The sequence below is a fragment of the Lynx canadensis genome, chromosome B4 (genome assembly GCF_007474595.2).
Source record: "Lynx canadensis isolate LIC74 chromosome B4, mLynCan4.pri.v2, whole genome shotgun sequence".
In the NCBI taxonomy this organism is placed as follows: Eukaryota; Metazoa; Chordata; class Mammalia; order Carnivora; family Felidae; genus Lynx; species Lynx canadensis.
In genome coordinates this window covers 59,687,712-59,703,061 of record NC_044309.1, presented here as the reverse complement: position 1 = coordinate 59,703,061, position 15,350 = coordinate 59,687,712, and the positions used below count along the sequence as shown (strand labels likewise).

Sequence of the window (15,350 nt, the reverse complement as noted above, 5' to 3'; positions counted from 1 at the left end):
GAAGCATGATGCTGTGCATACACTCATTCAAAGATGTTAGAGTCCTTAACAAAGCTCCTTCGGTATCCATCACTATTAATCCCATTTAGATGTTTTCCTCCTCGTGTAACTGTGCCTATCAATAGCTTCCTAGAGTTTCTTTGTATTCTCTAGTCACACTGTAGATAACCAGTCCAAGTTGTCCAAAGCGAAAGGGTTATCAGTGCAAAAACCATTATAGGTTTGTCAGGTTTATGAAGAGCTCTGGATTCACAGCTCCTATTAAGGTTGCTGTGCAGACCCCTGAGCCTTGGGTTTCAAAAGTCTTTCTCTTTGGGTGGTTCCTTTTTACGCATCATCCTTGCACAGGGGCCGTGCTGATCTTCTCTGTATCATTCCAATGTTAGTATATGTGCTGCCAAAGTGAGCACTGGGTGGTTCCTTTTTAAAGCAGGGAGGCTCAGGTGCTAAAGAACATTCTTGACTAATGATGATTCATTACCTGCCATGAGGTCACCTCCCCTGTGTGCCTGCTCCGCTCCCCACAAGTTTCTATACGTAATATTTTCATTAAGTTCCGAATTATGTCCTAACCTCCGTTATAATTTCCTCTTTCATCTGAGTTATTTACACCTCACAGGGTTGGGTTTTTAATATTTATTATTTTCTTTATATTTTTTATCCTAACTATACACATAGATGTTCTGATAGCTTTCTTATTACTTCACAGTGAATGAGTGCCTCAGTCCCCTTTGCCCCAGCCTTAGTCTCCAGGGCTCTGTTATGAGAGTAGATGAGGTTTTGTCCTACACAGGTGAGTGGTGTTAAGTAAAAACAAATCCAAATTTAGGTACAGAAAGACTTTATTGGAAAAGATTGTGGAAATAAGGAGAATGCTCTGACCATAAGATCTGCAATTGTCTCAAAGATCAGGTGGAACAGAGCTTTTTATAGAAAGGAGTATATAAACAATGAATGAAAAATCTGAGTGTGAAGGAGATAAGCAGGTGACATAATGGGACAGTTGATCAGGGAAAGTCTTTTAGTGATCAGTTAATTTGTGCGAGGTGTCACTCAGGAGAGACTATTCCACATCCAGTGCAGGCTCAAGCTGAGGGTGGATTAAAATTCAGGGGCTTATGCAGGGAGAAGCCTAAAGTTTGATCAAGTCATTAGAGGGTATTTTGTCCAGATTGGTCTTTGGGAACAAAGAGATCAACTAACCATTTATGAGACAAAGAATGGGAATCTGGAGATCTGGGTCTAGCTTCGTCACAGGTGAACAAAGTCATATGGGAAAAGATGGTTCTTTGCAATAAGCCATTGCCTGGAATAAAATAGGAAGGAGGAACCAAACTGCTAACTGTTTTCTAGGAGCACAGCGTTCATTAAATTGTTGGTAGCCAGGTTACCCACAGGCAAAAGACAGGGAGATGGGTTGGGCACTGTTTTACATGTCACACAACTACCTCTCTACCTTTAGCCATGTCCTGAATGGGAGTATCTTTTCTGGCATTGGTGTGGGGAATGACAAGTGTACAGGGTGTCTACTCCAATAATACATTCATAGAAGCCATGACCACAGTGTTACCAGGACAGCCTCAAAGTTATATTTAGCCCTAAAGTTATATTTAACTTCCTCACTGGTTACTTTGCCTAGACCCAAGGTTGAACTTGTGTGTCCCTTCTCCCCAGTAGACCAGGTATGACAGTAACTTGGGCACCCATATCCAACAAAGCCATGAAAGTTTGTGTCCCTCCTTTCCTTTAGTTCTCCGGAAAATTCCAACAGGGATATTGGGTCTATGGTCCTTTTGGAAGAGAGAGACCATGGCCCCATCTTTAAGAATTTTTCTCCTTAAAACAACTTAGATCTGGGTAGAAGGGAAAGGTAGGTAAGAACCAGGAGATGAAAGACACAGACACCCATTGTTTTTTGTCCTCCCAAAGCCATGTGCTGGGCAGCAAAATCATCACTGCCCATACCCCCATTTCAACTTTGAGGACTTCTTATCCAACAGCCATGTCCACAAAATGATGGCCAAGAGAAGCTGCTATACACAGGTTTTATGAATTATTCCATACATTCTTTATAAATAGTTCAGTATGTGCATTGTCATTTTTCTATAACACCTTAAATGGTAAAAACAGGTAATTTCAAAAAAAAATTTCTCTCAGGTAAGGATAAATAATAGTCTATCAGCTTACAGCTAGAACTTTTCATACTTCTCTCTCTGGGTTAATTGTATTGAATAGGGTTCAGTACTTTGAATATTACTTTGTGAGTTCCTTATCTCCTATCTCATGCTAGTGTCTAAAAGTAAAATGATTTTAAGTGATGCCAGAGAGAATAAACCTAACATTTTAAATATTTATTAGTATGGAGAACATTTAACTTTAAAAATTAATGACTCTATAAATTTTACTTTAGAGTTAAAATGTGCCTCTAAGCAGTATTTTTCAAGAACTGTGGAAGAGCTTGATTATGACGGGAATGACAAGCAGAATCTGAGACTACTGTTCTTGCACTTTCTTAAACTCAGGATAGTAACAGATTGTAGGAAATGGAGCTCAGGATATTCTGAAAAATGCAGCCTCAGGAGACAGAACCAGTTACAATGTGGAAACATTTCAACTCCAGCTTTCTAGTAGAAATAATCAGTAGGTTCAAGGAGAACCAAAAGTTGGATGCATAATCATACTTGGTAATACTGACACAAATGTTAGCAATAACAAAGTAAGGTGGAATGCATAAAATGATAAAGCAATGTAGTAGAATTATGTTCTTGTCAGATTAGAACACAGGAATAAAGGTTGACAGGTTAACAAGTCAGAACCAGGACCTTCAGATACATTAAAAGGAAGAGAAGGAACTGATGACTCAGGGAACATACTTCACCACACAAATTAGGAAGGAAAAAGCAGGTCAAAAGCTATGAAAAAGGATAGTTCAGGATGAAGAAAAGTGTTGTCATAATAGCATGGGAATTCTACAGAGAAGAAAATTTCTTAGTAGAAACACATGTGGAGATGAACTAGAATGGGTACGAGGTTCCGGAAAATGAGGAATGTTTCCATAAAAGGGATCTAAACTCTCATCCAGCCACATGCTTCTTAAAAGAAACATGGCTTCAGAAACTTTCCTGGCCCAAGCTCCAAATGTATATAATGTCATCTCTGAAGAGGCAGAAGGGCATCAGTTTAAATTGAAATGTCCCATATCTCTGCACTTACCACCTCTCCTCTGGCTTAAGGGATATTTTGATTTGTAAAAAGACTGTAGAAATTTGATAAGAATAAAGATAGAAATGTCACAATAGAATTTTAAAGTACATCTGTTTAATTATAACCATTAATGCAATATCTGCCTCAATAATTTAATTCTGATAATAAAAAAAATGATAGTATAATGATGGTTTAAAGCTGGTTCAATTCCAATTTTTAGAGGCTTATTTATCAAGAGTGAAAATAGAAGACTATTAAAAAATAGCTAAAAAATTAACGTGTCCTAGTGCTTAATGTTTCTGTAACTGTTGGTAAGGCTTACATCTAAATTTGATGCAGAATTCTTAATGGCACTGAAATAGTTCTTTTCTCAGACACAGGGTACATACTGGTACTATGAGTCTGGAAGAGACTGGCTATGGGTACCACTCCTTGTCTTCAGCTGTGACTGCGCAATATCAGCAAGTGCACTTTGTATCTTTTCCAGAAGCATGTCCCCTCGATAAACAACATCCTCCAGACATGTAGCAGCTTCGTGGTTTTCTTCTTCCAGCTTATACAAGCTAGCAGCCTTTGTAAGACACAAATTTAAAATCTTTTGAGTGAAAAACTTGTAGTGAAAGCTAAGAAGGTAAAAAAAAACAAAAAAACAAAAAAACAAAACTGTAGAAGTATTTACATTTAAATCTGGATGACTCTGCAACCATTATGATAGATTTTTTTGGTGGCAGAAATTCTAAAATCAGATAACTTTTAAGAGTTTTCCCTGTATGAATTATTTAAAAGAATGAAATTTTCAAATCTCCAGATGTCTACATGTGACTCTCTTCCATACTGCTTTGGGACACTACTATGCTACTCCACACCCAGAATGCCACCCTCCTCTTATTCTCTGCTAGGAAAAGAGCCAAATAGAGGAAAACAGGAAGTTTCCTTATAACTCAAAATTAGACAACTATATGTATTCAGCAAGGTCTTTAACAGACTGCAATACTTCACAATCAACAGAACTTCCATTTTATTTTATTTATTTTTTAAAATTTTTTTTTTCAACGTTTATTTATTTTTGGGAGAGAGAGAGACAGAGCATGAACGGGGGAGGCGCAGAGAGAGAGGGAGACACAGAATCGGAAGCAGGCTCCAGGCTCTGAGCCATCAGCCCAGAGCCTGACGCGGGGCTCGAACTCACAGACCGTGAGATCGTGACCTGGCTGAAGTCGGACGCTTAACCGACTGCGCCACCCAGGCGCCCCCAAAACTTCCATTATAAAATTTAATCTCGGGGCACCTGGTGGCTCAGCTGGTTGAGCATCCAAACTTCGGCTCAGGTCATGATCTCATGGTTTGTGGGTTCGAGCCCTGCATCAGCTCTCTGCTGTGTCAGCACACAGCACAGCTTGCTTCAGACACTTTGTCTCCCTCCCTCTCTCTGCCCCTCCCCTGATCATGCTCTCTCTCTCTCTCTCTCCCTCTCTTGAAAACAAACATTAAAAAAATAAAAGTAAAAATTAAAAAAAATTAATCTTAAGGAAACTTTGAATATTATAACAAAAAATGTTAAATCTCCTTTAGGGCACTTGGTTGGATCAGTCAGAGCAGCATGTGACTCTTGATCTCAGGGTCATGAGTTCAAGCCCCACACTGGGTACAGAGATTACTTTAAAAAATAAATCTTAAGGGGCGCCTGGGTGGCTCAGTCGGTTAAGCGTCCGACTTCAGCTCAGGTCACGATCTCGCGGTCCGTGAGTTCGAGCCCCGCATCGGGCTCTGGGCTGATGGCTCAGAGCCTGGAGCCTGTTTCCGATTCTGTGTCTCCCTCTCTCTCTGCCCCTCCCCCGTTCATGCTCTGTTTCCCTCTGTCTCAACAATAAATAAACTTTAAAAAAATAAATAAATAAATCTTAAAAAAAAACTATCACCTTTAATCGAAATTCTCTACTAGCAAATTTCTGAAAGGAAAAGAGATTTTTACCTGTAATGCAGCTGTAGATTCTTCACTGGGTAATGAATCTATCAAAACATCAATGTCTTTTGCTGTTCGTGCAATCAGTGCCGCAAAAAGCTGGGCATATTCTAAAGAAAGATATTACTAATTTAGAGTATTAGGGAATCTCAAGTTTTCAGAAACAGAAACAATTTTTTAAATTCAAGGCTAATAAAACCAGGAAATTTCATAAACTTTTTCTGTACTGGGCTTCAAATGATTAAATTTTAACACACCAATCCTGTTACATATTTGAGAATTAGCTTTACTATTAACTCAAATTGGCAATTAAACATAACAATTTCATTTTTTAGGACAATATGCCAGTCACTTGAATGAAGGAATCTGTAAATGGGATGCCTTCTTTATGAAGGTCCCTCAAGTGAAATTCAGGTAAAATCACACACATTCATTTCTAAAGGAGTAACCATCCGTTACTTGACATGAACAGAAATATGAGATGTAATATAAATTGACTGTAACAAATTTATTGATTTTATAACAAAATTTGCAGTAATATTCTCAAACAACCAGATTTTAAGAAAGCCATAATGAAGCTATATTTCTCAAGTTTAATTTTAAAGGATCACAATATATGAGGGTCAAACTAAGAGAAGCCAAGAAAATCTATAATCTATTTACCTTCTGTAGGATTAGCTGGCTGATCTTTGTTAATTGCTGTCTGAATATTACTAAAAGAGGCAGGAGGGCCACACTGCTGCAACACTCCAATGGCATTACAAAACTGATCTGCAAGCTTGAAGCCAAAGAAAATGTATCAGCGTTAGAAAGGACTTATCAGTTTTGAAGACTGTGACTAGTAATAGCAACAAAAATAAGTTTCTATAATAACGATCTCTAAACAAGGGAATAAAACAGGAACAATTTTGGATAAAATTAGCCAGTTATTTACAATGATTAAATGTTTTAATCACGCAAAGAAACTAGGTTTGGTGTCAATGTAGTTGAAACAGATAAAAAGAAACACAAAATAATCTTTCTTTTCTTCCCAAGGTAGTAGAATGATAAGAGAAATATACGCCAATATTTGTTACAAGCATAAATAAGGACTTTTTTGGGCACTGGTGGGAAACAGCAAATTTGACTGGCAAATATCTAAGTATGGCCGTAGGACAAATTTTAAAATGTGTGACTCATGTAAAGTATATGATCCCTTTTTTGAGACTAAAGTAGGTACAAGTATAAAGAAATAGCAGGAAAAATACTTCACCTTAAGAAGTCTTAAGGTCATTGATGGATGAATGGATAAAGAAATTGTGGTAAACACACAAACAGGAACACTATTTGTTCATTAAAAAAAAAAAGGGAAATCGTGCCATTTGCAACATGAATTGACCTTGAGGGCACTACGCTAAGTGAAATAAGTCAGAGAAAAAGAAATATTACATGATCTTAGTTATATATGGAATCTAAACAAAGCAAAAACTGAGCTCATACACAGAGGACAGACTGAGGTGGGGGTGAAGGTGAGCAAAATAAGGGAAGGGGGTCAAAAGGTATGAACTTCCAGTTATAAAATAAGTTAAGATGTATAGTATGGTGACTACAGTTAATACTGTACTGTATATTTGAAAGTTGCTAATCTTAGAAATTCTCATCACAAGAAAAAAATTTAACTTTGTAACTACATATGGTGACACGTTAACTAAACTAGTTGTGATCATTTCACAATACACACAAATACCATTATGTTGTACACCTGAAGCTAATGTTGTATGTCAATTATACCTCAATTTAAAAAAAAAAAAAAAAAGACTATCCCTTAAGTATTCAGAAATGTTTTTCTCCATGACTCAAGTTGTAAACTCCCAGTGTTCTAAAAGTATTCCTCAACTTTTCAGGACCGAGAATACCAATTCCTCACTATCTCCAAACTTAAGACTACTATCTTCCCCCACCAACTTCCCTCAATAGTCCTGACCTTTTGAACCTCAATTCCTTTTTTTGTTAATGTTTATTTGAGAAAGCATGTAAGCGGGGGAGGGGCAGACAGAGGGGGGAACAGAGGATCCAAAGCCGCTTCTGTGCTGACAAGCAGGGAGCTGATGTGGGGCTCTAACTCCCCAACCGTGAGGTTATCACCTGAGCTCAACAGACTAAGCCACACAGGTGCCACCTGAACCTCAATTCCTTACTTCCAATCAGCGAATGGCCATTTCCACTAAGTTTCTCTACCATTATTTAAATGACCAAACTTGGGGTGCCTGGGTGGCTCAGTCAGTTGAGTGTCTGACTTCAGCTCAGGTCATGATCTCCGGGTACATGAGTTCGAACCCCGCATCAGGCTCACTGCTGTCAGTACAGAGCCTGCTTCTAATCTTTGGTTCCCCTTTCTCTCTGCCCCTCCCCAGCTTGTGCGCTCTCAAAAATAAATAAAAATCAAAAAAAAAAAAAAAGAAGAAGAAAGAAAGCATTAAAAAAAAAAAAAAAGGCCAGAGCCCCAAATCAACTGTTTCCTTTGTTTAATATCTCATTTGCATTAAGAATCTCCTAGTTAGCCAGTCTAATTTCAGACTCTTAGGTTCCCTTCACCTTCAAGTCTTTCTGTTACTATTTCCCTTTTCCTTCTATCATTGCTGCTGCCTTAGTTCAGTCAATCTCACATCAGTACTGTTACAACAGTCTCATTGTTTTCTGCTTCACTATGTTATTTTACCCTGCTTAAAAATTTTGAGCTCATCGGGGCACCTGGGTGGCGCAGTCGGTTAAGCGTCCGACTTCAGCCAGGTCACGATCTCGCGGTCCGGGAGTTCAAGCCCCGCGTCAGGCTCTGGGCTGATGGCTCAGAGCCTGGAGCCTGCTTCCGATTCTGTGTCTCCCTCTCTCTCTGCCCCTCCCCCGTTCATGCTCTGTGTCTCTCTCTGTCCCAAAAATAAATAAACGTTGAAAAAAAAAAAAAAATTTTGAGCTCATCCCAGCATGGCCTTTAAGATTCATCTCCAACAATTCAGGCTGTTTCAAAGCTTTCAATAATCGAAGTCATCTCTACTTATTCATTTTCTACTACTCCTTCATATATGCCTAACTAGTGATAAATTCACTCCGGACTATACTGTTTTTCTCACGTTTTGCTACTTGTAATGGAGCCATAGTAAGGGCTCAGAAACTGTACAAATGTGGATTCTAATTCTGGTTCTAGCAACCTGAATAGGGTTTATTTTCCATTTTTAAATTAGGGACATTCTCACATTACAACACTGTTTTGCAGAATAGAGAAGATGCACATACACAAAATTATTCAACACAGTGGCTATCTCTGCTGTCCGTCAAAAGCTCTCAAGATCCACTGATTCAACAAATATTTGTCGAAAATCCACTCTATGACAACCGCTGTATATAAACATTGTAGCGATACAGTAAACAAGAGACGTAGTTTCTGCCCTCATAGAGTTCTCAGAGTGTAAAACATGTTATTTTAATAATAATTATTATTCAGATCAACGCTAATCTCTTAGCTATTTAGCTCATATCACTCTTCCAACTTTCAGCTTAAGACAGTTGATTCATTATAAATACCTAATCACATGCTAATTTGCATTATCTAAATGCCTCTTGAGAATCTGACATCTTTCTAATTAGGCTGTAAACTCCTTAAGGAGTCTTTCTTTGTAAACATGAGAGTGCTTGGATACATAGTAGGCATTCACACTAGTTAACCTAGAGGTTTCTCTCCAAAATCCAATTATCAGCATGCCTACCCTGGAGTTAAGGCCATATTCACTTTGCCCTATCATCTTTCCAGTTATAAGACATGCATGAATATGCAACATTTCTCCTAAAATAACATTTCTACCCAGCAGCATCGTTGCAATTGGGTTTTCAGAAGCTTCAAAGTAATATCTCCCAGAGGGACGCTGGCCGGCAGCCCAGACAAGTCACCGTAAAGTAGAATTTATCCTGGTGAATTCATCAACATTTAGGGGCTGGCCCTCTCAGTCCTAAAAGGTCTCATTTTACGCACTAGAAGACCAGTTTCTCACAAGCAGATTCACACCCCTGACGTGTACAAAGATTGATGGAGTAAGAATAATCCCAAGTTCTTAGCTTCCAGTGTGGACAAAACTGGCAAAGGACCACTTTGATTTTCTAGTCAACATATCATCTCTACACAGTTTACCTGGGACATCAAATTATAAATAGAATGACAATGAGAAATAGAACTACCGATGAGAAATTGTTTAACTCTTAACGGCAATGAGTATACGAATCCTGTAGTTTGCATATTCAGTACTTGCCAGTTAGGCACAATAGGAAAAATAATCAGAAGGATCAAAGTAAAGGGGATGATTTGGCCCTTAACAGGAAGTAGGCTTTTTGAGACACATTAAAGATAACTTAAATAAATCGGAACCTATCCAAGGACTAGAAGATTCACTTTCATAAAGATGTCAGTTTTCCTCAAACTAATTTACGCTAGGGAGTCGCCAAGAGATGGAATCAGACTCTTTGTCCATAGGAAGCAACTAAGATAAAACAAAACTTCTCACGTCACCATCACTCCCCCTTCAATCTGAAAAGTCCTCGCGAAGGAATACTCTTGGCTGACATTTAACGAAAAAGATCCATAAATCAAGAGCACTGGTTTTCCTCCGCGGCTCAAAACTGGTAAGAGAAAAAGAAGCTTCTGCGGCTTGTCCCCTTTCCCCCGAAAGACAAGTGATCTCGTAAGCAGTGCTGACAATAAAAGAAAACTGCTCCCAGAGAACAGGACAGGGCCGTGACGCCTAAGTGTCCTGGTAGAGAGATGCTCTACTTTTCAGGCGAAAGAGGCTGCTTGCTTCCTCCCTCAGCCCTCCGCAACGCCGGCAGCCGCCCTCAAACCTCCCAGAACGCCGCGCCGCCTCACGCCGTCGCCACAGGCGCTTTTTGCGGAAGCCCTGCCTCAGTTCGCTCCCCACTTGCGGGGTTGTTTTTCAGGCCCCTTTTGCTCTCTTGCTTCACCTTAGGAAAGGAGAAGACAGAGACTAATAGACCCAAATTGCTCACCGAGTTCACCGCGTCCTGCAGCTGTGTGAGGCGATCCGCCATGTTCCTCCCGTGAGCTAAGGAGGCTAATGCAGCTGCTCGTCCGCGATTGGGCAACTTCAGGACGCGTCGGGCCAATCACGGGGCAGCATTCTTGGAAGGGGTGGAGTCGAGAGGAACTCCGCGCCCCACGAAGAGGGAAGGCGGGACTTTCCTGAGAGTTTAGTTAGGCCACCTCCAGCCGCGGAGGAGCTCTGCTCCGAGCAGTTTGAGTAATTTCATCATTGTTCCGAGTCCGTTCGTTTTTGGGTCCAACATACTGTTCTCGAGGCTTTGGGGTTTTAGACACTTTGGAGAGATTGTTAGATTCTGCGGTTTTAAAAGTAATTTTCCTTATCCTCCCTTGTATTCATTTTAAGGCATTGCCTTGAATGCTTGCGTTAAGTTGCTTTGGTTTTCCAGGTGGACCACAATACATGTACACAGCAGGCAACTCAAAAATATTTGGGGGGTCGCGATACCGATTTTAACTTCAAAAAAATCCAAATTAAAATTCACCAGGCCATCTTGGCTGCTGCGTTAGGGTGCCTTCTCTGTTGCTTTTGGGGCGGGGGGAGCGAGCGCTACCTTAGTTGGAGACTGGGTGCGTGCTTTAATTTTCAGTGTGGGTGTGCTGGGTGAGCTGACACACATGGGCTGGAAAGCGTCCGAAACAATTAAATACTAAATCGAGCTGTATTGACTGTGTTGGAAGAGTATGGATGGAAAGGGAAGGTTTCCATGGGCAAAGGTGAGGCGGAAGAGGAGCATTTGGAGTTAAGAGGTAAGGTTTGACTGTAGATAACTAATAAGCACCTCGTTCGTGTGACAGAGAGGAACAGAAGGTTAGTGGAGTGGAGAGTGGAGGTTCCTGGAAAACAAGCCTTACGTGTAGGTAGAGCAGGGGCAATTTTTAAACAGATACGGTATGCAATTTAGACTTAGCCTCGACATCTATTGAGGGTTTAAGTGTGAAGGAAGGTAGTAGAAACTTGGTATCTGGGAAGCCTGGCTGGCTGAGTCCGAGGTGTGTGTGACTATTTTTGTTTGTTTTTTAATGTTTATTGAGTTTTGAGAGAGAGGCACACACAGTGCAAGCCTGGGAGGGGCAAAGAGAGAGGGAGACACAGATTCCGAAGAAGGCTCCAGGCTCTGAGCTGTCAGCACAGCTGACACCACCAACCCTGAGATCACGACTTGAGCCAAAGTCCAACGCTTAACCGACTGAGCCCCCCGGGGGCCCCATGTGTGACTCTTAATATCCGGGTTCTGAATTTGAACCCCATGTTGGGTGTAGAGATTAAAGAAAGACAGAGAGAAACTTGGTATCTAAGAAAAGTTGTAGCCTGAGGATAGTCTGGCAACAAGTGAGCCTGGAATCAGCCAATGACTGGTATGTGGACTTGAGACAACCTCATACACCTTCCTTCTTGGGCTGATTGTTCCTGATTACCCTACTGGAGTTGGGAGAGGGTGGGGGAAATTATACGTTGAGAACTCAGCTTGTTGGATTTACCCCACCCCTAGCTGGGATGCTCTACTTCTGCTTCACCACTACTTCTCCTCAATCCCCAATCTACATACCTGCTGGGACCTAATTAGGAACCTCTCCAGGTAAGGCACTTCCCCCCGTAATGGGATTACAAGAGATAACTCTAATTTGTTTTAATTGTAATGTAGGATATTCTTGTGACTGACCTTTTCTTCTCACCCTCAGTTGAGAGTGTACCTTATTGAATGCTTGCCATGTACCAAGAAGTATGTTAGGTGCTAGGTTTGAATAAGCCAGGGGCTCATTAGGAGGAGGGCTTTGAAATTCCAATAATGAAATGGGTTGGGCCTAGACTAGGTTATTAACTCTGATGAGAGAAGAAGAAAGGCTCGTTTTGAAGGAAATATTAACATGGGTTGGTGCCTGGTTAGATAATAGAGGGATGAATGAAAGAGCCCATAAAGGAGAATACTGTTTTGTGGCCTGATTGAAGAAAACCTGGGCACCCACGGCAGAGGAACCACTTCAAGACAACTCATGTTGTGACTCAGTTATTGTCCTGTCATTATCTTCCTTACAGATTTTCAGTAGCTCCATAGAGACCTCAGGTTGATGTACAGCCATCTTGGCTTGGTTTTCAAGGTTCACTGTAATCTGTCTTTAGCAAACAAATCCAGCCTCCTCTCCCAATAATATTGTGTGAAGTAATCAGATTATTCATCCACAGTCCCTGAACCCTTGGCTTTCCTGGGCTCTGTAAGCCTTTTCCGGCCATGGACACCTTTAAGAATCAGATGAAAGCTATGGACCCTTTCCTCAGACCAGGCTCGAAATTTTTCATACATTTTAAAGGGGTTTATGAATCCCTTGAAGCTGTGGACTTCAGGAAAAAAAAAAAAAACCCACCTTCCAAAAGCACTCCTTTGTATCTAGTTCAGGATTCCTCAACAGCAGCACTATTGACATTTTAGGCTGGATTATTTTTTCTGGAATGCTATCCTGCCCATTGTAGAATGTTTAGCATCATCACTGTCCTCTACCCATAAAGTGACAACAGTAAACTCCCCTTCCAATTGTGACAATACAAAATATCTCCAGATATTCCCAAATGTCTCCTGTGGGGCAAAATTTCCGCCAGTTGAGAGCTACTAGTCTACCTCTTTCCTTGTTGTTTACCTTTGTCAAAACAATTTCTTTGCCATCATTTAATTTATACTCTATCTTTTAAAGTTTTACCTTTTTTGGGGCGCCTGGGTGGCGCAGTCGGTTAAGCGTTCTGACTTCAGCCAGGTCACGATCTCGCGGTCCGTGAGTTCGAGCCCCCGCGTCGGGCTCTGGGCTGATGGCTCAGAGCCTGGAGCCTGCTTCTGATTCTGTGTCTCCCTCTCTCTCTGCCCCTCCCCCGTTCATGCTCTGTCTCTCTCTGTCCCAAAAATAAATAAACGTTGAAAAAAAAATTAAAAAAAAAAATAAAGTTTTACCTTTTTCATGTACAATTTAAGAATTACTGGAGTTCACATGGATCTCTCCTTTTTCCATTTTATGATTTTTACATTTTTTCATATGCTTTTTCATTTGCTTTTCTTGCATCCCCAACTGATTATATGGTTTGAAGAGTAGAAACCCAGTATTACATATTAAGTTTATTTATTTATTTTTTTAGTAATCTCTACACCCAATATGGGGCCCAAACTCACAACCCCAGGATCAAGAGTCCATGCTCTTCCGACTTAGCCAGGCACCCCAAGCTTCATATTATTAAAAGTTTCAAACCTATACAAAAGTAGGATAGTAAGGTGGACACGAATGTACTCATCACCCAGCTTCAATTATCAACTCATAGCCAGTCTTGTGGTAAGTACTTTGATTTTTTTTTTAAATCTGTAGTGACTCCCTATTTTTTCAGAAAAAAAAAATCTTTAACAACTCTTTAACTTAACATCCTAGACTCTTAACTACCTTTATTACCTACTCAGTCACAATTTATTAAACATCTAAAACATTCCAAGCACTGGGCTGAAATACTATAAATAAACATTTAGTATACTAGACTCCCTTCGTCCCCTTGTTGACCATCCACTCACCTTGTTTTAAACATTTCTGTTTTTTTAGAAAAACTTTCTGGAAACCTACACTAAGTTAATTGCTTCCAATCTTCATCACAATTGTTCCTTATACTTTTGTTATTGCACTTGGCATATTGAGGTGTAATTATTCATTTTTTAAAAGTTTATTTATTTATTTATTTATTTATTTATTTAGAGAGCCGTGTGTGCACGTGTGTGTGTGTGTGCATGAATGCATGCATGCATGCCTGAGTGGGGGAGGGGCAGAAAGAGAGGAGAGAGAATCCTAAGCAGGCTCCATATTATCATAGCAGAGCCCAGTTTGGGGCTTGAACTCACGAACCATGAGATGATGACCTGAGCCAAAACCAAGAGTCAGACTGAGCCCACTAAGCCACTCAGGTGCCCCGAGGTGTGATTATTCATACATCACTAACTCACTACCATGAGCTCCTTGTGAACAGGAAGCATTTTAATTTTCTCTGTATTTCCAATACCTAGCACCCAGCATTTAGCATGTCACATAGAAGCCAATGAATGCATATTTGCAGACTAAATGAATAAATTTTCTAGCATAATAATTTCCATGTAATAGTTACTGAGTAAACATTTATTGGATTATATTTAATAAACACTGTCAAAACCATGTAACCCTCAGAAACAAAAAAGTTGTTAAAAGAGTTGAGCAAGTTTCACAGAATGCCTTTTCTGCCTTTCCCCTGGAGCCCTGTTCCCATCTCTATCCAAGATCTTGGGTTTTCTAAGAAAAAAATCTAGGATAAGTTGCTTTTCTTCCTTCCTTTTCTAAATTTTAAGCAGACTTTAAGGCTCTAGTTATCTGTATTTGGGGTTTGGGAATCTTCTCAGTTTTTGCATTTTCTTTCAATTCGTGGCATGAGAAACTTACCTGCAAAGCTCCTGAGCCAATTTGATTCATAGCTTTCCAGTGGAACTCTGACAAGAGCAAGGAACCTCAGCCAATATTTTTCTCAAGCTGTCACAGCATTTCAGGGCCAAGGTAATAAAGCCCTCTTCTGATTGCTGACACATCTGTCATCAGCTGTCCTCTGCAGGCAAAGGGAACTGCTATGCAAAGGTATGAAAGGGAGACAATGAATGGGGTTAGTTCAGGAAACTGAAATTAATTCAGTGTCTAACATAGAGGAATTAAATTTAATTGCAGCACGAACCTGGAGAGGTGGACAGGAACTACATCATGAAAATCAATGTGTCCTACTCAGGAAGGTGGACTGTTATCCTGAACGCTTTTATAAGAAAATCTTTAAAATTATACATATCTTTTAAAAATTAAAATTTTTTATTCAAAGCAATACCTGTTCAGTGTTGAATTTTTTACAAAGTGCAGAAATGTGGAAAAATTATTCTTAATCCATTCACTCAGAGATAACTATTTTAAACATTTAGATATGTTGGGGTGCCTGGGTGGCTCAGTCAGTTAAGTGTCTGACTCGTGAGTTAGGCTTCGGTCATGGCCTCACATTTCATGGGTTCAAACCCCAAATCGGGCTCTGCACTGACAATATGGAGCCTGCTTGGGATTCTTTCAATCTCCCTCTCT

At 40.1% G+C, this 15,350-nt stretch overlaps 1 protein-coding gene and 1 non-coding gene across 2 annotated transcripts; both read right to left on the bottom strand.

The window, feature by feature from the left end:
• Nucleotides 1–298: 298 nt before the first annotated feature.
• On the bottom strand, nt 299–410 carry LOC115519547. The gene has a single exon (XR_003970553.1). It is a non-coding gene; the product is annotated as a U6 spliceosomal RNA (small nuclear RNA).
• Nucleotides 411–824: 414 nt separating this feature from the next.
• MED21 (mediator complex subunit 21) lies at nt 825–10,261 on the bottom strand. Its single transcript, XM_030322024.1, has 4 exons — nt 10,196–10,261; nt 5,831–5,945; nt 5,177–5,277; nt 825–3,775 (listed from the first exon to the last, which is right to left on the bottom strand). Exons 1-4 carry the CDS (start codon nt 10,235–10,237, stop codon nt 3,599–3,601), a joined length of 435 nt encoding a protein of 144 aa, XP_030177884.1. The 5' UTR covers nt 10,238–10,261; the 3' UTR covers nt 825–3,598.
• Nucleotides 10,262–15,350: the final 5,089 nt, after the last annotated feature.

What these genes read in the sequence shown, in the direction of transcription:
- MED21 (XM_030322024.1), bottom strand. Translation starts at nt 10,237, where the DNA reads ATGGCGGATCGCCTCACACAGCTGCAGGACGCGGTGAACTCG. An exon ending in GCCAGCTAATCCTACAGAAG is followed by an intron (nt 5,278 to 5,830) that starts GTAAATAGATTA and finishes ATCTTTCTTTAG; the next exon opens with AATATGCCCAGCTTTTTGCG. An exon ending in AATCTACAGCTGCATTACAG is followed by an intron (nt 3,776 to 5,176) that starts GTAAAAATCTCT and finishes TGTCTTACAAAG; the next exon opens with GCTGCTAGCTTGTATAAGCT.